This window comes from Corvus moneduloides, chromosome 12 (assembly GCF_009650955.1).
Source record: "Corvus moneduloides isolate bCorMon1 chromosome 12, bCorMon1.pri, whole genome shotgun sequence".
Classification (NCBI taxonomy): Eukaryota; Metazoa; Chordata; class Aves; order Passeriformes; family Corvidae; genus Corvus; species Corvus moneduloides.
The window spans coordinates 8,788,483-8,810,163 of record NC_045487.1 but is presented as its reverse complement, the minus strand read 5'-3'; the positions used below and the strand labels follow the sequence as shown (position 1 = coordinate 8,810,163).

The following is a 21,681-nucleotide window of genomic DNA, read 5'->3' as shown; positions in this document are numbered from 1 at the left end:
TGTTCCCACACTGCAGCTGTGCCTTGGCTGTCTCACACCAAGGGAACACAAGCTGAGAGAAACTTTGGAAGTCTTCTCTGCCCAAAGCAAAATTACTCGGCAGCAATCATGGCAGATGCTTATCTTAACTGCCTTTGACAGAACCACCAGGACAGACATGTTGTGCTCTGACAAGTGCTAGTCCAGGAATTTGCCAGTTCTCCCTTACTGCATCTTCTATTTTAAAAATTAATTGAATTACTTTTTGTCCAATCTACCATGGACACAGAGAGCAGACTTTTCCTTTCCACTTTACAACAGACTTTAGTGTATATATAAACCATTACTGCATTTCCTCTCCATGTCTTCTACATGCTAAGAACAGTTCACAGGTCCTTATGGGTCCTATTTTCTAGAAGTACTGATGATACCCAGAAATCTTAGGTATGCACACAATCTCTCAGCTCCAACATCACCAATGTATAGAAGCTGAAGAATATGAGAAACATGGAAACCTGCAACAACAGGAATATGAGACACCTGAAAGCCTTACCAAAACCTCCAAGGATGTAGTTGCAGCCTATGTGAGTTTGCAGTAAAACAGAGCATGGTGGTTGTCAGTCAAAAATAACAACGTTCTAAGTGTAACCGAGAGGGGACTGTTTACACAGGTTAGAAAATCATTCCTAGCTTGAAAAACCTTATTTAAAACACATGATACCAAAACTGGGGGGTTCTCAGAGGTATGGCCATGTAATACCAGCATCAAACAACCATGATCACAGATATCAAGGCAGCTCAAATCCTGTCTCAAGTTTTGCATGAAAACTCTACTGGACACAAATATTAGAAAGGCTGCTTTTTTACCACCATTCTTTAAATCTGCTTGTGTTATAGATTCTTGATTTTGGAGAACAAGCTTATGCACACAGCTTATCTAATAACTCCATGCTGAAAACAAATCATGTTATTTGCAGCAAGTCTTAGGTCAAAAGCACAATGTGGTATCAAAGTGCTGTATGAAGGGGACAAATATTTTATTTCTGTGATTGCATTTAGTATATTAATGCCTCTGTGACAAATAAGAAGCCAAAGTAATCTATCCCTATGAAGTTGTACAGACAATATATACCCACATCACCATGACCATCACACAGACTCATTGAAAAATTAAGTAAAGCTTTTCCAAACAATTTAGGCTGCCAGTCTGAGATCTGTTTAAACTATAGGTTTGAGTCTGAGTTCAGAGTGCTGTTTATCTGCTGCCTTCTCGCTAGACATTTGTGAGAGGCTGCTAAGAAACACAGGTGTGATAATACAAACAGCAGTGAAACTTTTTCAGGGCTTTGCACATTTCCTAGAAAATTTTAGGGAGCCACAAATTCAAGCAAGGTGAAAAACATCAAAGCATCTGAAATTCTTAGAATTAGAATATTAGACACTTTTTAGGATGTTTCAAGTAAAATGTATAAATATTATAATTAAATCACCCACAAAACAGTTGCCCCTCTGAAGCAGAAAAGCCACAATATTTCAGATAAATAATACCAAGTATATCCAAAAGTGCCTGTACTTGACTCCTGGTTTTTGTCCTCTGCCAGTAACTGGGCAGCACCTGCCAAGCAAAGGGCAGCTCCTGTGCCATGCAGTACTTGGGCCTCACACCTGGGTTCTCCCTGGTGTTGCAGGCATTAGTGACACCCAACATCTGTTGTACTTACAGAGCTCCAGCAGATGAGATGGTTCGTTTCAGGGTCTTCCACCAGCGTCCAGAGTTTTGTTAGGAAGGCTGGGACATTGCTGGAGTATCCATCCATCACCAGGGAGCTGGGTGAATCCTGCATAGCTTTGCAGTGTCCCAGCTACACTAACCCCATTGCTCTGGGCGCTCCTGCGTCCCTGCACGCGCCTGCGTCCCACAGAGAATGAACCACCCAATTTTATCCCAGGCAGTGGAAAGTAGGCGTCCAGGGAGTCACATCAGCAGTGCTGCTCGCACTCTTAAAAACTCAGCACAATGGGATGGCATCACCAGCCCCAGAGAACAATACACAGAATGAAAATGCACTGCAGCCGATCTCGCAGAGCTGTGAATAAATACGCAGCGTCATGCAAAGGGAACACGTGCTGCCCACCTTATGCTGGGAGGTGAGCAAGTCACCAGAGCAAACCCACCTGCCGAGAGCCTGTGGGACACCAGGCACAGCAATCCCAGGTTTGTGAAGGCATCTGAATTGTTATTTTGGAATTTTCTTCTCCTAAACTTTGGCTGGCACAGACGAACAAGAGCTGGCCAGAATCAGGGCTGCAGATCTTCAGCAAGACTTTGAAAAGCCAAAATTGTAAGCAGGTTTAGCTACAGATCTCATGTTATTTGGCAACAGAAATTATTTAGCTCTTGCATGAGAAAAGAGGATGCTGAAAACAGCTACACATAGAATCTATTAGACAATATGGTTTTATCATTAATATATATGCTTTAGATAGCTCAAAATACATGCTTGCAGTATGGCTTAATGCCAGGGTTATTTCAACTCAGAAACTGCTCTTTAAATAACATAATAAAATATAAAATCAACATTAAATTTTCCTGAGGTTCTTAGCAAAAACTTGTAAAGGCTAAGTTCAACATTCCTGCTATAAAATGAAGCAGAGTTCTTCACCTGATGCCTACAGAGTCCTTTAAGGCCAAACCCTGAAAGAGTCAGGAGGTGAGAAGAGACAAGATAAGTGTCACGATAAGGATAACAATGCATTAATTTTTTCTTGCCATTTTCAAAGGGCAACTTAGAACAATATACCTAAGAATGTGGTATTTCCCCTAAAACCCAAATCACCATCAGTGACTAAAGAAGTCACTGCTTTTTTTTTTACTTGCACCCAGCAAGTAACACAAATTTTATATAAACAGGTGTGAGTCATGCAAGATAACATCATCACACATAGAAGTCACAAGGTCAATAGTGCCATAGCAGAGTGGAGTAAATATTTGACATGCACTGGGAACAACAATCTGGTTATTCCTGCGAAGATGCTTTGACAGAGGACCTCATTCCTCTTAGCTGATCCCTGTGAAGTCCCAAACAGAGCTGGAAGAAACTGCTGCAGCCCCTTGTCTGCACACCTGGAAGACTCTGTATCTATCTCAAAGAGAAAGATAATAGAATATTCGGACAAGGATTTCTTCTGGGATGTAATGCCACAGTTCTGGCACTGGAGCAGACATTTTGCCAATTCAGTCAGGTTTAAACATGGGAAAATCTCCAAAACTGCAATTAATTCTCAAGAGTCCCTGTTGAGGAAAACCAAAACAGCAACAACAAAAAAAAGGGACACAGACACACATTAGGATTTAATTAACAAATCAAACTGGACTACAGAGGAGGTAAAAAAAAAAAAAAAATCAAACTTGTAATTTCACCATGTTTTGAATTTGAACACAAAAAATTAGAAAAATCTCTTGGCCATTTGTTTCATAGTTTTTTTCAATCAATCCTAAGAAGCTCAGTGATACTTTTCAAGAGTTAAAAATGTTTGATCAAAGCTTTTTGGGGGAAAAAAGGTCTTTTTTCCTACAGTGAGGTTTTGCTACTCTAAGTAATAAAAATGCAAGGGAATTTTCTGGTAGTGCTGCACTCGTATTCAAAAAGCTGAGACAGATTTCTCAAACTGTGGGGGAAAAACCTCTTTGCAAGCAGAAGCTCTGCACAGAAAACAGCCTCACATATTCATTTTTTAGTGATAGTGCAACAGAAGGCCTAGAGTAGAAACCACCAGCTAATGATAGTGGTCCTTGCCTGTGATGAGATGTTGCAGTTTGGGAAAAAAACCTTTTATGACTGTGACTCCAGTTTGCAGAAGCTGCACTTATAATGTCTGACATAATAAGGGAGAAGTGTATTTTGATCAACCTGTGGTTGCAGGAAATAATGCAGAAAAGTAAGTGCCTGTGAAGAAGGTTTAGAGCATCAGACCATTACCTAACTTTTCCATTCACCTTCTTCCAAAACATGTTGCACCTCTCTTCTAGATTTCTGCACAAACAAAACTACCACCATGACATGTTTTTTCAGCTCTCTCATAACCAAGCAAGAGATTTTTAAAAGCAAACATTCCCTTTGCCAGGCCAACACTGGAGCGTGGGCCAAGTGGCACAATCTCACTCTGAATTTCATGGCATGCCCTCTCGCTGTGGAAGCCCCATGTCCCAGAGTCGCAGCATTACCTCAGCGGCACAGGTTTCATTTAAATGAAAACCTGTGCATCAAGAGAGCCTCGAAGTAGGGTCAGAGCTGAAACCCATGAAGCAAGTATGGAGTAGCAACGCCAAAAGCGTAACACAGAGGGGAACACAACTGCACATTTTTCTAGAATGTGCTGCTTTGAAGCAACTTGTTACTTTGAGTGTGAGGTGGCAGCAGCACAGCAGCTGTACTATCTTATCTACCATCGCATCAGCGACAACCCCCTTCCCACCCAGCCCAGCTACAGCAGCCAAGTGACACCATCCTGCTTCCTTCCTGGGAACTCAGCATCTTTTGCCATTTTCTCTGACAATTGCCTTGACAGCTCGGACACTGCTTTTCTACTTTTAGCTGCTTTTAATAGTGTCTCTAACACACATCTGCCAAAATGTTAAGGCAAAATGAGATCTCATGTGTTCAGCTCTTTTCGTTTTATGATTTCCTTAAAGCCTTTGGAGCCATTAAGAAGGATCCTGAATCCCTTAGACAGTAAGGGTGTGCTTTCAGCCTGCCACTGCTGCCAGCTCAGGGCAGCCTGTTCTATCCCAGCCCCCCAGGCAGACATGTCACTGAACCCTGACACCCCAATTTTGTGCCAGCTGAGCCCCACTGAGCCACAGCCTCTGTCCTCACTGCCATCTTTACTTCCCAAGTGGAAAACGACAATACGAAACTCCAAGTGCTCATTAAGCACTTTGATTTCACCCCATGGGATGCTCCCAGAAGGCACACACTCAGCAAGGGTTAGCAGAGGAGAAACTTGGGGCTCAGCTACCTATGCTTTTTTTAACCCCACAATATACAGCAGGCAGATTGGCTTCAAGGAGAAAACATTTACACGACATGGGTGGGTGATGCTCCCCACAGCAACTCACACTGTGGTTCCCACCTGGTTCTGGGAGGCAGCATTGCTTCAGGTTTGGTTTTTGTAATGAAATGTTGGGATGTCAAGGCTCATTTAACCCCATCAGACCTTAAATGTTTGAACCCACTTGCTTAAACTGTTAGCAAGTAAATGCTTTGTTTCCAGAAGCACTGGCACCATTAGGCCTGCTGACCCTGAAGGGGTCTGTGGGCACTGCCAGTTGCCCTGGATCTGACCCTGTGAACCAGAGCACCCAGGAGATCCAGCCCAGATTAACCCCTTTACAGATCTATTTGAATCCTGTTTTCCCTTTAGCAAACAAATTAAGTTTATATTGTTAAAATACTGTGTCGGCGATTGAATGACGGATCCAGATTGGCTGTAGTAGGTCAGCTGGCCGTGCAGGCCCCGCCGGCCCGTCTCTTCACTTCTCACATGCAGAGAGCCACTCGCAGCCCTCGCCATGTGCTGAGTGGAGCCACGGCCCCGCCAGCTCTCAGTGCCGCTGATCCCGCCCGTCCGTGGCGTGGGGGAGGCCGCCAGCTGCGGCCACGGTGCAGCTCTGCCATGTGCTCGCTGCTATGGCTCACCGCCGCGGCACAGATCTGCCATGTGCTCACCGCTATGGCTCACCACCGCGGCACAGATCTGCCATGTGCTCACCGCTATGGCTCGCCGCCACGGCACAGATCTGCCATGTGCTCACCGCTATGGCTCGCCACCGCGGCACAGATCTGCCATGTGCTCACCGCTATGGCTCACCGCCGCGGCATAGATCTGCCATGTGCTCACCGCTATGGCTCACCGCCGCGGCACAGCTCTGCCATGTGCTCACCGCTATGGCTCACCACCGCGGGACAGATCTGCCATGTGCTCACCGCTATGGCTCACCACCGCGGCACAGATCTGCCATGTGCTCACCGCTATGGCTCGCCACCGCAGGACAGATCTGCCATGTGCTCACCGCTATGGCTCGCCACCTCGGGACAGATCTGCCATGTGCTCACCGCTATGGCTCGCCACCGCAGGACAGATCTGCCATGTGCTCACCGCTATGGCTCGCCACCGCGGCACAGATCTGCCATGTGCTCACCGCTATGGCTCGCCGCCACGGGACAGATCTGCCATGTGCTCACCGCTATGGTTCGCCACCGCGGCACAGATCTGCCATGTGCTCACCGCTATGGCTCGCCGCCACGGGACAGATCTGCCATGTGCTCACCGCTATGGCTCGCCGCCATGGGACAGATCTGCCATGTGCTCACCGCTATGGCTCGCCGCCATGGGACAGATCTGCCATGTGCTCACCGCTATGGCTCGCCGCCGCGGCACAGATCTGCCACGTGCTCACCGCTATGGCTCGCCGCCGCGGCACAGATCTGCCACGTGCTCACCGCTATGGCTCGCCACCACGGCACAGATCTGCCACATGCTCGCTGCTATGGCTCGCCACCACGGCACAGATCTGCCACATGCTCGCTGGCGCCATGCCACCATGCGCTCACCAGCATGTGCTCCCCGGCGTCGCGCGCTCGCTTTCCCCCCTGCCACATCTACCGCCGCTGCTGCTGCTGCACTTTTGCAGAGAGCGAACGGAGAGGGAACACGCTACCAGGACGGGACCCCCCAGCTCCAGCCACTCCCCGCAACCCAGCTCCAGCTGACGCCATGTGGCGCAGGGTGGCGCGGGCTTTTCTATGGTACCGACCGGCTTCCCTCCAGGGTCAAACAGGTCGGGGCATGAGGGGCCATCTTCTGGTTCTCTTCCTACAGCCTCGACAGACTTACGGTCACTCGCTGGCAGTGCAGAAGGGCTCGGCCCAGCTGCTACGGTGGCACAAGCAGCTTTCTTTGTCCGGTCTCTGGGTGCTGCATGCACTATAAGCACCTTACACGCTGCCCTCCACAGACACAAAAGCTCCGTCAGCGCTGCATTGCCGGGTGTAGCTCAGTTCCACAACGCATCTGAAGCATCCCATGTCCGAGGATTAAAAATATTGGTCCTATCTAAAGTTGAATTACCGTCTTTTGCCCAGAACGAGAGTCTGTTCAAATATGTAGACTCAACTTTCCTGCAGTGTTTCTTTAAAATCTGTTTAACATCTCTGGGACGTTCTGTTCCTAGGATACTCCATCCTCTATGCCCTCCATGGCTCACCTACAATTTGTAGGGATTATCGCTGGCCAGCGTTCCTGCTTCTTGCAGCAGCACTTCAAGTCCCATGGGGCTCACTGATGGATGCACAGGTAGGCGTATAATAAATTCCTCACACAGGGAGCACCATTTGTCAGCGACTGAATGACAGATCCAGACCGGCAGGGAATCTGAACCGTTTATTCAAAGGAGTGAGTTGGTTTTATACACTTTTCTAAGGCACACTATTTCCTTATGGGGTGACCTATCCCATGTTGCCACACCAGCAACACACTTTCTCAATGTCCTTCTATGGGGTGATCACTCGCTGTTCACTTGTCTGTCGCTCCTCTCTGTAGGGGTCTGCCATGTGACACCTCCTCCCCCCAGGGCCCGGTGGAGACAAGCCTCTGTGTGCCACCATGTGCTCCTTTGTTCTGCCATGTGCTTCTGCAGGCAGGTTTTACAGCTCACAACTTAATTTGACATTATAATTCCCCATAATACTGATGTTGTAAAATAGCAACAGATATATATGTATTTTTAGTGTTTTTAAATGCTTCCTGCTTTTTTTTTGTAGTTCAGTCTCCCAGTTTGCACAAACCACTGCCAAGCCAGAGTGATGGCAGCTTGCACCTGGGCACAAAACCTGGCCCCCAGGCCCATGCCAGCGTTTCACCAGCTGGGGACAAATAAGGGAGCTGCTGTTATCCTTCAGCTCACAAGGCAGCTATGCAAGGCAGATGTAGCCTGGGCAGGAGGTTTCTACCTGAGTTTGAGCAATGGAGACCCAAATCATGCTTTGATTTGCACAGAACCTGTCTGTGGACTCGGGAAACGCTGCTTCTTTCTCCCTACCTATCCAAGCTCTCATTTAGCAGCACCACGGGGGAAGCTGACAAGTCCCAGCCGCGACTTACCAGCCTCGCGTGTGTCAGCCACAAGCCATGCAGGGGCTTAAAGCCACCCCACTCGCCTCCGTCCCTAATGTTCCAGGGATATACACCCGATCCCAGCCCTCAGGCAGCTCTGGAGCCACCAACAGAGTATTTCTGATAGCTGACATAGCCTGCCCCACACGAGAGACCAAGCGGCCGAGCTGGGTGGGCGGCTGGCGGAGCCACCGCCGGCCTCGTGGCGGGGACACCTGGAGGCGTCAAGGCCCGACAAGCCCCGGCCGGGGCTCCCCCGCAGCAGCCCCTGCCCTGCGCGGGCCTGGGGCCGCCACCGGCTCGGGCAGGCCTGGACAAACAGAAGGGATGAAAGGGAAGTGCGATGCCGCTGGCCATTCCACGGGGCTGCTGGGATCACTTTCGCCTTCCCGTTTCCCCGCCCGCAGCGCGGTGCCGAGCGGAGCCGCCAGCGGGCCCGGCGCGGGGAGCGGCGGGCGGCGCCGCGCCCGGGCGGAAGTGTCGGGGCCGAGGCCGGCGGTGAGGAGGTAAAGCCGCCCGGGGCCGCCGGGCCGGGGCTGCCGCGGGCGGGGGGCCGGGGACGCGGGGCCGGGACCGGGCGGCCCCGCCGAGACAGCGCAGGGCCGGGCCGGGCCGGAGGGGCCGCGCTCCGGGCCCCGCGGTGCCGGGCTGGGGGGACACCGAGCGGACACCCGGGCAGCGGGAGCTGCCGCTGGCCCGGCGGGCGGCACAGCGCGGCGGGACCGGGGCTGGCGGCTGCTCCAGCGCTTTTCCCTTAGGGACAGCCCCCTCCCAGCGAGGCTGTGACGGGAATTGAGCAGCAGCGGCCTGACGCCTGCCAGAAGTCGGCAAAAAAGGCAATAACCATGATCACAAACGTGACTTACAGTCCGGGGCTGATTTTTTAAAGCACCCCACAGCGGTTTGACCGCGGAGCGGGGACTGGGATGGGGCAGCCCTCACTGGACGGGAAGATTCACCCGCTGGGTTAACGCTGCAGAGGCACAAGAACAAAGGGCATAAACAAAGCAGAGGGATACTCCTGAGCCATAGAATCACAGAATGGTTTGGGTTGGAAGGGACCTTTCCAAGGCCATCTAGTCCAACTCTTCTGTGGTGACCAGGGACATCTTCAACTAGATCAGGTCGCTCAGAGCCCTGTCCAACTTGGCCTTGAATATTTTCAGGGACGAGGCATCCACCACCTCTCTGTGCCAGTGCCTCACCACCCTCACTGTAAAAAATGTCTTCCTTATATGTAATCTAAATCTACTCTCTTTTAGTTTAAAACCATTACCCTTGTCCTGTGTAGAGTGTCCTGTTACAAGAGCTCTGGGCCCTGAGAACAACCAGGGGACCAGGAACTTGAGGAGAACATCTCTGGCTGCAATAGGGCTTCAGTCCGTGGGAACGTGCCAGAGCCAGCACTGCTGGGTGCTCCGTGGAGCACCTCAATCGTTTCACATTTTGCCAGCTTGGTTGGTCAGTCAGAGGCACAAGGTCTGAAACTCTGCTTCAGAGTATCTTTGGACTATAAAATGAGTGGACTCCAGTGGAAAATGAAAGCAAAGCTTTGTGAGCTGCTGTCTTTGGGATACCGTGTCCTGCTGTGCTGTGCTTTACAGAGTAACAGTAAACCCCTCAAAGGTTACACTTGCTTTAGCGACATCAGCACTCCTCTAAGAAATAAGGGTAAATCCCTATCAGTGCTGTAGCACTCCCCTGGCATCAGGCCATTTCCCCTATGGTCTCTGAGCTTGCCTGTGTGATTTTGTAGGGTGCTGAAGATGGCAGGCAGCCCCACTCCTTGGATTGGCAGTGCTTATCTCTTTCTCCAATCGACGTGCAAGTCCATCGCTCTGCCGTCCCTCTACGAGAGCTCCCAGAAGAAGCCTTGTGTGTTCAAGGCCCTGAAGCTGGCATTAGCAGGTACCCATCCTCTCTGGTATCTTGGTGTGCAGTGCCATGCCTTCCTTTAATCTCACATTCCTGGGTAAGGAAAGTTCATGCTCACTCTGTTTAGGAAAGGCAATAAAGTGGAGCAAGCTCAGCAGAAGTTCACCAAGGAGAGGCTGAGGGAGTTGGACCTGTTGAGCCTGGAGAAGAGAAGGTTTCAGGGGACCTACCAACAGCCTTCTGATACCTGTGGGGAGGGAGAGATGGAGCCACCACTGTTCATAGTGGTGCTTGGGGAATGAGAGGCAACAGGCACAAATTGAAATGAGGGGTAGACACCAGATATAAGGACAAATATTTTCCCCATGAAGACAGTCAGGCAGTTACCCAAAGGGACTGTGTATTCTCTGTCCTCGAGGGCTTTCAAAATGGGACTGGATAAAGCCCTAAGCAACTGGTTCTGACCTCTGAGCTGACCCTGCTTTGCATGGGAGGTTGGGCTAGACACTGCCTGGGCTTTCGTCCAACTTGAACTATCCTATGAATTATCCAACTTTATTAATGTTTGTTTAAATCCATTTATATAAGAGGGGAAAAGATTGCAATTGCTATGAAAGAAGATTTAATTGCTGTCTTTATACCACCATAGAAACATGATTTCTGCTTTGAGAAGGTGGTTTTAAAATCAAGTGATAGCCAGTATGAATTAATTTCTGACATAAACAGACTCACATTAGCTTGAGGTGTATGTAACCCTATTTACATCAAAAAAGGACTTGAGATGCAAATAGCCATAAAACTGTGTTTCTCTATCCACCCTTGCACCAAGCACACTGCGGGATAATAGTGATTTGAAGAGTTTATCACACTTACCTAGAAAGACTCGTGGTGTTTTTTACCTGTCACATGGCTGAGACTGTATTGTTTAATTGGGCTTGTCTAACTGTTCTGCAGTTTCTTCTGGAAATCATGCCAAGTCAGTTTATCCAATACAGGCCTGCTCATCTTGCAGCTCCATCCAAATATGGGAAACAGGAAGCAGGCAGCCTAACACAATTTTCCCATTAGGCTTGCTTTATGGCTGCTTTGTGGCACTGGAATGTGAATCTGCTCACACATTTAAAGGAAAGCTCACAAAACTGAGATCCTACCATGCTTATTCAGACCTGAAAAGGACATGAAATATGAAGCTGTCTGAGGTTTCATGCAGAAATTCCTGCAAAGTCCTGTCTTTTGAGGCTGCTTTACAACTGTCGTGTACACTATTCATAAAGGTTTCCATGTCTCTGCAGCTTTCCCTCCCCAGCCCTCTTGCCCTATTATGGAAATTTTGTTTAATAAGCACTCATAAAAAGCAAAGCATGAAGGAAGTGATGAAAAGACATTCCTGGTCATCCACAGTGAATTAAAATGTCTTTTCTAGGTGCCTAAACCCATGTGTCAGTTACACATCTGGTCCAAACTAGACCAGATGCAAACAGGACTTAGTAAATATGTAAAGCCACTGTTAGATGCTGTACTTTTAAATGCCAGATCACTTGTCCTGCTTAATGTGGAGCACACAAGTCTGCCTTGCCTTGGGACAATGGGATTGTCCTCCGTGCCATGACATGTGGTTTAGAAATACCTGATGTAGTGCCAGTGTGAGCTGGTGCCTCCACACAGCCCTGTGCAATGACAGCCCGTGAGGTTCAGTCAGGTCTGGAAGCAGTACAGCAGCCTCCCGTGGGCCCCTGCTGCAAAAAAAGAGAAAAACACATACTTTGAACTGTCGTCAGCAGCATATAAAATCCTGTGGAGACAAGGATAGTGAGCACAGATAATAAAAATTAAATTTTGCTGGGAGAAGGAAGAATGAAGTCCTGGGAATTTCTGTTTCCACATCCCTCGTGCTCCTCCTACACTAATGTTAGAGGGTACATCCCTGGCTTCTCCTGGCTTAGGTTTTACCATGAATTAATTCTCTGTGCAAAATAACAAGTCAAGGCCCAGCCTCAAGCAGCTTAATCCCTGTGGGTGGATCCGTCATTTGCTGTTTGTGAGATGTGTTAAAGGCTCAGAGAGACAAAAGTTACCTCTAGGCATGGGCTAGAGAGGAAACACTGGGTCTCTTTCCAGGACCTTCATCACTGCATAAAACTCCAGTCACAAGGACTGAAGGCTGACTGAGCACTGAGCTGAACTGAGCTATCATCTATAAACTGTGGGGTATGCTCAGGAACCACAGTCACGGGACCCCAGGGTCCTTGGCCACACCGGGGAACACAAAACAACCAATGGGAAATGAGACTGACCAGGGGCAGGGAAACCCCCTGTCTCCCCCCCAGGGCCCATCTCCCAGGGCTCCATGGCAGGGGAGGGACCCCAACAATAAACTTCGCTGTGCTACCAGTTTGTCATAACCATCTCTGCCCTGGAAATGGAACTTCAAATCTAAAACTTGCCCTAATAAGCAGTGTTGATATAATTACCTGGGATGTAGTTCCATGCATCTTCAGCTGGACGCCATACTTCATGGAGATCAGTGGTGGCAGGGCAGCGTAAACTTAATCCTTCCCTCTTGGTTTTACATACAGGTTTTCCATCCCAGAGGACTTATCACAAAGAGAATTCAAAAGCTACTCCATTGTAGGCTTGTTGTGGATGGGCGTGGGTCTGGGTGGGCTGGCTCATGCCTGGATTGTGACTGTGCTCACTTCTCCCTGCCAGACTCCACAGGCAGCGTGAATGGTGTGGACATGCTCAAAGTGCACTGCAGCCACCCACACCTGATAGTCCAGCTCAGGTTCTGCAAGCAGGAGAACTGCCGCCGCTTCCTGCGGAGTTACCGGGAAGGAGCGCTCCAGAAGTCCCTCCAGAGTCACCTCCAGCTCTCCTTGGCCACGACCACGGTGCCTCTCGAAGTGGAGCTGAAGGCTGGCAGTGAGCACCTTGACAGGATGCTGAAGGATGAGGATCATTGCCTGGAATGCATCTACAGAGAAAAGGTGAGTGGGAGAGGGAGGGAGGCTGGGCAGCAATGAGGAGGGGTGGCACAGGGCTTGCAAAGGTGGGTGCAAATCTTGTTCTGATGCAGCATGTTGGATTAACAAACTTCTCTGTCTTTCAGCTCTTAACTAATGCAAAGAAATAGCTCTGCCCTTTCTGAGAAAAGAGCTGTGCACTTTTCTGGAAGGGCAATAGAGTTACCTAAAGCAGCCTACAAAGGTCCTGCTAACTGACTTCTGTGTATAACTGCTAGCATGGCTGTTATCCCCACTAAGACAAGGAGTTCTGCATGGCACCTGAGGGCACAAGTGTGCCTCAATACAGCTGTGGGGCAGGCAGAGAGGACAGTCCTGGGTGGAACCATCACTGCTCTGCACCTCCCTCCCCTGCCTCACACAGCACCTCCTCCCAGAGTGGCAAAGGTAACGGCAGCTGGAAATGAGCAATGGGAGTGTAAACACTGCACATCACACCAGCAACTTGTGTCAGAGTGGGGACACACAGCATCTGCTGCCAGCAGGAGTAGGCTGCCCTTCTGAAGGCAAAGTCTCTCTCTTTCCTCTAACATCTGGCCCACTGCACATTTTGTCACTGGCACTCTAATCCTGTTTGCAAGAACAGTGAGATCTTGTCATCTCACTACAAGGCACTTGACATGATTAACCTCACTGACGTGTTCCCCTCCTCTTTTTTTTTTTCCATCTGGAACTTTAGCTCTAGTTCCTCTAAATGGTCCTGAGAAACAGGCACTCACTCTCTACTCAGGAACATGAGTCACAAGAGCATGTTTTGCCAGGTTGCTATTCCGTAAGTGCAGAGAATGAGACTCAAACCTTTCATCCCCAAACCAAACAACATGTGATATCACATACTCTGTGAACTGTGGCTTGCTGCTCCCTCCATGTGCTGAACTAGCTGACTGGACAAAAGAAAGGGGCTTATTCTCAGTTCCCCAAAAGTGACTCAGTCTGACCCCTGCCTAACAATGCAACAGGCAGAAAGATGGCACTGGGGCACAGCCATCATCTGCTGAGAGCAGTGCAGGGTACCTGCTGTAAGTGAGCTAAACCAGAGTTTAGCTCTGACTGAGGCACAGCACTGCCAGGTTTGACTCTTCCCATGTGCTTTGCCTTCTTTACTCCTTTTCTCATTACCTGCTTTTTGGACGTCAGACTAATTTTCTCTTGGCTAGTGAAAAAAACTGGCTTGGTGAGGACCCAGGAACAACAAACCTTAGGGAGCAGAGGGGCAGAGAGAGAGAGAACGTGGGTAACAGGAGCTGCCTGCTTGGGTGGCCATGAGCTGTTCAGGTCACCCTGTTCTGTGAGTCTGACCCTCCTATGGAATTGGGAGAAGCCTTGCTGCCTGCAGGGCACCCTAATTCTTGCTGAGGGCTGCTGGAAATGAACATGGGCTAGTAGCAGTTTTGTGCAACTTGTAAGCACTCGCTGCTACAGTTGAGAAACCCAGGAGGGAGAGATTGTCTATTTCATATCACATTACAGATTCAAATCCACACATTTACAGCCAGAGTTCCAACAGACCATCTCATTTGGCTGGTTGACAGCTCATGCTATATCTCATTGCTCGTCTCTTGACACCAGCATCTACAGCTCTGCAAGGTGGTGGCCCTGGCAGGAGTCACTGATGCTGTTTGTGTTACAGCCTGACCGCCTGCCGGATGAGGAGATCACGGAGCTGGAGGAATGCCTCAAGAGCCTGATGCTTCACCAGAGCACCAACAACAATGTGGCTGGAAAAGACTGCTCATCTCTGCCTTATTCTCCTCAAGGCAGCTCCCTTCCCCCACAGGTCACCTTCATCTTTCAGGGACAACAGTTTGGTGAGTAGCTAGAACTGATCAACAGAGCCCTTGGTCTGCCTCACAGCCCATGAGGGAGAATTATCATGACTACCTATTGGGGTCTACCTCAGATAAACCAAGGATTTCCCAGCATCCCATAAGGAAGGAATTGCAGTAGTGCAAAGATACTGCCGTGGTTCTTCAGATCAGGCCTCAACCTGTTTTCTTTTCTGGAGTGGCACAGAACCAGATGTTTCAGAGTCTGTGTTCCTTCCAGGTTCCTCACATTTTAAAATTAATACTGGAAGGAAGAATATAGAGTATTTTTCTCTTCTTCCATGTCACTTAGTTGAGGTGAGTTAATAGTGTAGATTGGATCAGACTGGGGAAGTTACTGTGGGCACCCTCAGCCCTACTTTCAGACAGGACTGATTTGTCCAGGCTCCCTCAGTTCACCAGCTGGCTTTGGGGTCTGTCTCTACAGAGAGCTTTCAGACAGTCTCACGTAGCAATATCAGCTTGAGATTAGCTAGATAATTTCTGAGCTTGCTTAAGCTGTGTACAGTCTTCAGTGCTGAACAGCTGAGGAGAGAGCTCCTGTCAGCATTTCAGTATGTTGAAGATGCCTAGATAGGAAACAGGACTTTGTCAGAAAGGCCTTACCAAGTTGCCTTTGAAAGGCTAAAACAAATGAAGAGGGTGTCCATCAGAAAAAAAAAAAAAAAAGCTCTGGCAAACCACAGGACAGTTCTGAGGGAGAAAAAAAGAAAACAGGCCTTCCCAAGCTTGCAGGGTAGGGGCAAGCCCAGATGCTTTGTTGTTGTGGGAGGATTTCTGTAAGGGAACAGGGGAGCTCAGACTCCCTGCTCCACAGAATATTGACCAAACCTTGAACTGGCCCAAGCTGCATCACATCAGCCATGAAAATTCTATGTCTTACCTGGCCTTTGTCCCTTTCAGACAACAGAACAATCACACCAGATGACCACCAGAAGTTTGCCAAGTCCGTGTCCAAGAAGTGGAAGCAAGTGGGTCGCTCTCTGCAGAAATCCTGCCGGGCCCTGCGTGACCCTGTCATCGACAACCTGGCCCTGGAGTATGACCGAGAGGGACTCTATGAACAAGCCTATCAGATGCTCCTCAGGTTCATCCAGTCCGAGGGCAAGAAGGCCACAATAGCGCGGCTGATCGCAGCCCTGGAAGAAAACGGTCTCATCAGCTTGGCAGAGGAGCTCCTGGGCCTCTATTCCAATGAGGACTGCTCCTAGAGCCCAAAGGACAGTGCCATTGCTAAGGGCTTTCCTGCTTTAGCTACTGTATGGAACTGCTGCCAGTGTCTGGGATTGTAAAGTCCTGAATATCACCACAGGTTTCTATCTAGGTGGGAATGCTCAGGGGAGAGGTTCTGTGTTGGCAGAAGCCAGCTTGGACCTCTGACTTTCCTTATTTCATCGTGTTTCCAGAAATAGAGCACTACCTTCCTGTGAACTGGTGAGAGGCTTTCACCCTGACTTCCTTCAGGACTGAGGGAAGGGAAGGTAACTTCCTTCAGGACTGTGACAGGGAAGCAGCCAGACAGAAAGCCCTAGGGAAGAATGAGGGAGAGGAGAAAAGCAAGCAAGGTTTCTCATAGAATTTCTCTGGGAAGCAGACAGTGCCAGTGCTTCTCAGGCTGTGTCCAGGGCCATCACCTGGAGAGCTGCAATGTGTTTTTATACTGAAAACATTTTTGCCCTCAGCCATGACATTAAGTAAAGACAAAAGGAAAAGTAAGGAAAAGTCAATTTTACATTATTTTCTTCTTTGTTTGAAGAACGAAGAACTTCTATGGCAAGAGTATCTGTTCCACCCTGCTCTATTGTAGCTCCTTCCCACCTCTCACCACCCGAAGGTTTTCCTTCTACCAGGGACAGCCATAATCTTCCACAGGGTAAAAGATTGCTGCTGTCAAACAAGTGGCAGGCACTGAACAATCAATATGGACAAACTCAAATTCAGACAATGATTGTCAACTTTTTCTCATCTGTGGTAGACAGTAATATGTTAATTAGTTATTGCCTGCCAGCCTGAGGGAGCCTGCAGCTATGAAAAGCAAAACACAGTGCTGGAAGGAAAACACTCTCCTCATCAGCAAGTTACCTGTGGAGCATGGATTGGAACTGCTGCCCTCAGGTGCATTGCAGCATCAAATGCCATCCTGAGCCCACAGAGCTGAGCAATCACCTGACCCAGCTGGCTGCTCGTGCCTTCACTCACTTCCCAACCACCCACCCTCAGCCTGCTGGGCCCCTGGAGGGGACAACTCACACTGCTGTGTCCCACAGGTGGCAGGATCTACAGAGAGCCTTTCCCTGGAGCTGCTGTCACCATGTGACAATCGAGCATCAGCTGCCACTGTGCCTGGATTTACCTGCACTGATTTTTAGGGTGAAAATGGTTTAAGAGACAAATCTCCCAACCCCCAAGGTTGACTCCTGCTTTCAGTTCCAGTGGGAGAAGCTGAGTGTCCCCTGGTATGGCTGATGCAGACTGCAACAGAGCAGCTGCACCTTTGCTGTAACAATGCACAGAGCAACAAGTGTCTGGCATGACATGGGTCCCATGAAGCACAACAGCAGCTCCATTACCTTTGACATATTCCCAGTGTTTTCCTGGTAGGTTTTTATGAACCTCTTTCCATTAATTCTATCCTTTTTTGCCCTTCCCATTTGTGGGAATAGCCAGTGGGCCATGGAAATGATTTCAGATGCAGAGGGTGGCTCTGGCCACACACACCAAGTTTGTGTGCACATGCAAATACCGGGCTGCTGGCAGTCATGGTAGGAACAACTTTGAGCCAGGGCCAGATGGCCTTTTAAACCACAACTCACATCCTACTCCTTCCTGGAGTCAAAGCTGTAATTCAGTAAGGAGGAACACAACCCTGGATTCAGGTGTGGGCTCAAATCCGAGCTCCTGGGGCTGGAAATGTTCCCTTCTTCTGCTGGAACACCTGCTGTGAGCATCAGTCATTGGAGACCTGGATGGGCAGGATTTAGATGGCCAGCTTTGACCCAGCTGGGATCCATGTGCCTCAGATGAGCTGAGTACCACATCCTTAGTGTAAGCCAGAGGAACATGACTCATTTCATGGAGATTTTGAATCCCCTAGGTTACATACAGAGCCAGGAAAGGAAAGGAAGGGGGTTAAAGATGAGGAGAAGGTTTTCAGGGTGTGAGTGAATCTGCTTCCATCTTCCCCTTAGCTCCCAAGGAAGCAGGACTTCATGCAGGCCCCGTCTCTGCAAAGACTGTGGCTCCATCACCTTTTATTAAGCCATTTGATATCAGTGTCGTTGCAGTCTCATCTCCTCCATTCCTGCTCCACATCCTACCCTCTCCCTTCCAGTAGTACCAGTGCTCTTCCCAAAATGAAGCAATTACCTCTCTGACTGTTTTGCTTTTAGGACTGGCACAGTGGTGCTGATCTTAGCTAATTTAGGTTGCTGTGGAACCATACCTCAAAGCATTTAGCTTTCCTGATAGATCCCAGCTGGGGAACTCTGCTTGGCAGAAACCCACCTGACAAATCATATTTTAAAAAATTAAAAAATCAGGAACTTGAAAATTACTTTAAGAGCAAGAGAGTTTGCTCTATATTTTGCAGAAAATACTTTTTTAAGAAAACAAGGTCATATGCATAGCCTGCTGTCTCATTTGTAATGAATATTTCTAAGCCCTCAGACCAGCTATTCATGTGCACAACTTGCACATACAGTTATAAGGCAGCCACTGCGTAGTGAGAATTACTAGTTTTTGTAGCAGCTGTTAATGCTCAAAATGAGAAAGTCTTATTATTCAGCATCTACTTCAAGTCCAGAAAACTTTTTTGCTGCTATTACTCTTTTACAGAGGATTAACCATGAATGCTTTCTTCTGAATGCAAGCGTTGTGCATTTTCTTTCTGACAGCAATTGGCATGTGTATTTCTTCTTACTCACATATTCCCTGTCAGAAGTGCCATTAAGTGCTGGAGCCCCTGGCAACCTTTCTGGAATATCATAATCTTTAACAGCATTCACAGGTGCCTTCATTGCAGAGGCTTGAAGGAAAAGGGTTTTTCAGTGATAGTCCATGGTGAAATTGTCTTGAGCCCATGGCATGGTTTAGGACATAGCAGTGGCTGTTTCATACCTCCTTTTCCATGACCAGACATCATCATGGTGGGAGATAAGCCATGGGCAGTGCTGCTGCTGGAGAATTTGGCCTTATCCCAGTAACTGCTCTTCTCAATATACTGAGATATATATCTGTGAAAAAAATATTTTCAGGTGTGGTGGTGGTGTTTCAGAATCAAACACAATATTTAAAGCAAATAAAGGTGCTAATCAGTTGCATATAAAATCTAAAATAGAAAAAATATAAAACAAACAGAAATCAGGCCAAATTGTGCTTACAGGAAGAGATCCAAGAGGGCACTTTTTTTGTGGTACAGATTGTTTTTGTAGCTCTAACCATGTTTCAGATTTGAAGGAGTCTCCTTCAGTCTGCCAGAAGGAATAAAAGATCCATCCAAAGGAGAATTCAAATGATTTGTTTTGGCATAGCTGAGCTACAGTGTTCAAACAGATGATAACAAAGAGGAGAGTGAAGTTAAAATGCTCACCAGCTACACTTTGACATGAGGCATCTGACAGAAGTAAACCTGACAGGATACCCTGACACAAAACTGTCTCAAAGGAAAATATCTGTTAGTTTTGCCATTCATTTCAAAGCCAGGTTCAGCATTGAGGAGTTGTCCTGCTGCCTGGGTCATTGTCTCCCTTCCCAAAGGAACCACACCCTGCCAGCTGCCCACAGACTCCGAAACCAGAAGTGAGCATGGACAGAGTGAGGAGCCTCAAATTCACTTAAATTGCTGACTTAGTTTATCTGAAAATTCTGGTGTAGCCATGAACCTCTGGTATTGTACTCCTTAAACCACAGAGATACGAATGGGAGTCAAGAGGGTTTCTTGAGTCTAACCCGCATATTGGAGTGTATGCATGACACTGGTGCTTTACACTGGACAGGGGTCTGGCCATGTGCCTTTTGTATGGAGATGGACTCAAACAGTGAAGCAATTAAAGGCCTAGAGTCCATTTCTTTTTTCTTCTTCTCTGGATTGAATTTTAAACCCACTGAAGGGATCTGGCTGTACATCTCTAACAGGAACCTGTATGAGATGTGTGGTTAACGTGTCTTAGTTTTCAGTGGAAAAATCCCTTGCTAACCTTCTAATTCCAAATTCCCATGATATTCAGCATCAGATCTGGATCAGCCACCTATAGCTATGGACTGCAATGCCAGGCATACCTGGGGCTAGGACATTCAGCCTCCAAGGAATTGTCTTTTATAGAAAAAGCACTTTGGTATATATTTTTTTCCCCATTCTTTTTTATAAATAAACATATACTTTTGATGAAAACTGCCTCAGAGACTTTCATTGAACACTTAACTGCAGTAGTAAGAACAGGGGTCACTGAAGTTCTGGCCACATTGATGATCACCAGCTCCAGAGCTGGATGCATAACAAAGTCACACATTTCTACTGACATGCCAAGCTTGGTGCCCCACCTGCAAGAGAACAGCTCTGATTACAAAACCAAGCCAAGCCTCCGTGTTTGTTCAGTTTCCAGTTAGTGCTTTGATGAGCCTTTTTCAGCCAGCATGGCCAAAACAGGAGGTTTGTCCCACCCCTGGCACCTGGAGGAGTTCACTGTGTTTCTTTCAGTGCTGTTGGATATCTGGGACTCCTCTGAGGCCACAGGACCACTGTAATACCAAGTGTCTTGCTACCAGTGAGCTCTCCCACAAGGCTGCCCCGTAGGTAGAAGCCAAGGAGCTGAGACATAAAATCTCCAGCAGCTTTGCACAAGAAGCCCCTGGCTGACCCAGCAGCTGAATCCGGGGACATTCCTTTTGCCATGAACTTGAGCAGAGATGTATTTTACCCTGAATCTCATAAATCTCAAACACTGTTTGAAAATCCTAAGATCAGCCCTTCTTTATCTACAACAAAGCTGTATTCCCAACTGCATGGCCTGCAGGAACACAGTGAGGGGAGCAGGGCTCTGCCCTACAGCAGCTGCAAGGATACACCACCCTGGGCTCAACAGGGCTGACCTACTGAGGAGGGTCAGTGAGATCACTGACCCAATGTTGTAAAACAGAGTGACAACCCAGGATGGACCACGGGCACCTTTGCTGGCAGTGAGAATAAACCAGCCATGGATCAGTGCCCAGGGAACAAGGTCCAGGGAGACAACCACCAAGTAGAAGCATCCACCTCCAAGCTCCCTGGGTAACTGTCCAAGCCACAGCGGCTACAAAGGCACCACACATCAATGAAAGCCTCTGTTTTCACTCTCACCCCTTGGGAGCAAGCAAAAAGGGTGGCAGGTCCCAAAACCTGGGTGAGGGATCATGGTGGAAATAACTGCTGTGAGTTCCTGGTGGTTTCAGGGAGCAGTCCCCCTCCCTCCACAGCCAGCGCCTCTGAAAGGCAGACAGGAGCCTGGTCTTTGCCTCCTTACAGAGCAGGGGTGAAAAGGAGCCTGGGGCTGCTGCTGCAGAAGAAAAGAGCAGAGGTACCTTGGGCTGGCACAGGGAAAGCTGAAGCCAAGTAACATCTATGGCTGAAGTTTCTGATCAGCTGTGCTGTTCAGCAGGGACCCGCTGTGGTTCAGGCATCTGCCACTCATGAGGAAAGGACTTTCCCTGAGTGCAGCGTCTGAGGGTGACCCATCAGGAACCCACTCTTCATGAGACAGTGTGTTCAGTAAAGCACAACACCTGAGCTGAAATCAAAATTATATCAAAAAAAGCACAGATGCTTACAA

At 48.5% G+C, this 21,681-nt stretch overlaps 2 protein-coding genes across 6 annotated transcripts in view; one reads left to right on the top strand and one right to left on the bottom strand.

The window, feature by feature from the left end:
- HSF4 (heat shock transcription factor 4) overlaps positions 1–12,742 on the bottom strand; it is a 33,491-nt gene extending 20,749 nt beyond the window's left edge. For 3 of the 5 annotated variants that reach the window (XM_032121564.1, XM_032121566.1, XM_032121568.1), the window contains exons 1-2: positions 12,501–12,742; positions 11,657–11,765 (exon numbers count right to left, since the gene is read on the bottom strand). In XM_032121564.1, coding sequence (XP_031977455.1) covers positions 11,657–11,765; positions 12,501–12,517 — 126 coding nt within the window. In that variant the 5' untranslated portion in view covers positions 12,518–12,742. Of the gene's footprint in view, positions 1–1,700; positions 5,835–9,020; positions 9,272–11,656; positions 11,766–12,500 lie in introns of those variants that run through there. The other 2 variants (XM_032121565.1, XM_032121569.1) reach the window with 2 other exon arrangements.
- On the top strand, positions 8,400–20,267 carry TRADD (TNFRSF1A associated via death domain). Its single transcript, XM_032121582.1, has 5 exons — positions 8,400–8,660; positions 9,911–10,062; positions 12,739–13,016; positions 14,683–14,860; positions 15,782–20,267. The coding sequence occupies exons 1-5, from the start codon at positions 8,482–8,484 to the stop codon at positions 16,087–16,089; spliced, it is 1,095 nt and encodes a 364-aa protein (XP_031977473.1). The 5' UTR covers positions 8,400–8,481; the 3' UTR covers positions 16,090–20,267.
- The last annotated feature ends 1,414 nt before the right edge of the window (positions 20,268–21,681 follow it).

What these genes read in the sequence shown, in the direction of transcription:
- TRADD (XM_032121582.1), top strand. Translation starts at nt 8,482, where the DNA reads ATGAAAGGGAAGTGCGATGCCGCTGGCCATTCCACGGGGCTGCTGGGA. An exon ending in AATGCATCTACAGAGAAAAG is followed by an intron (nt 13,017 to 14,682) that starts GTGAGTGGGAGA and finishes TTTGTGTTACAG; the next exon opens with CCTGACCGCCTGCCGGATGA. An exon ending in CTTTCAGGGACAACAGTTTG is followed by an intron (nt 14,861 to 15,781) that starts GTGAGTAGCTAG and finishes TGTCCCTTTCAG; the next exon opens with ACAACAGAACAATCACACCA.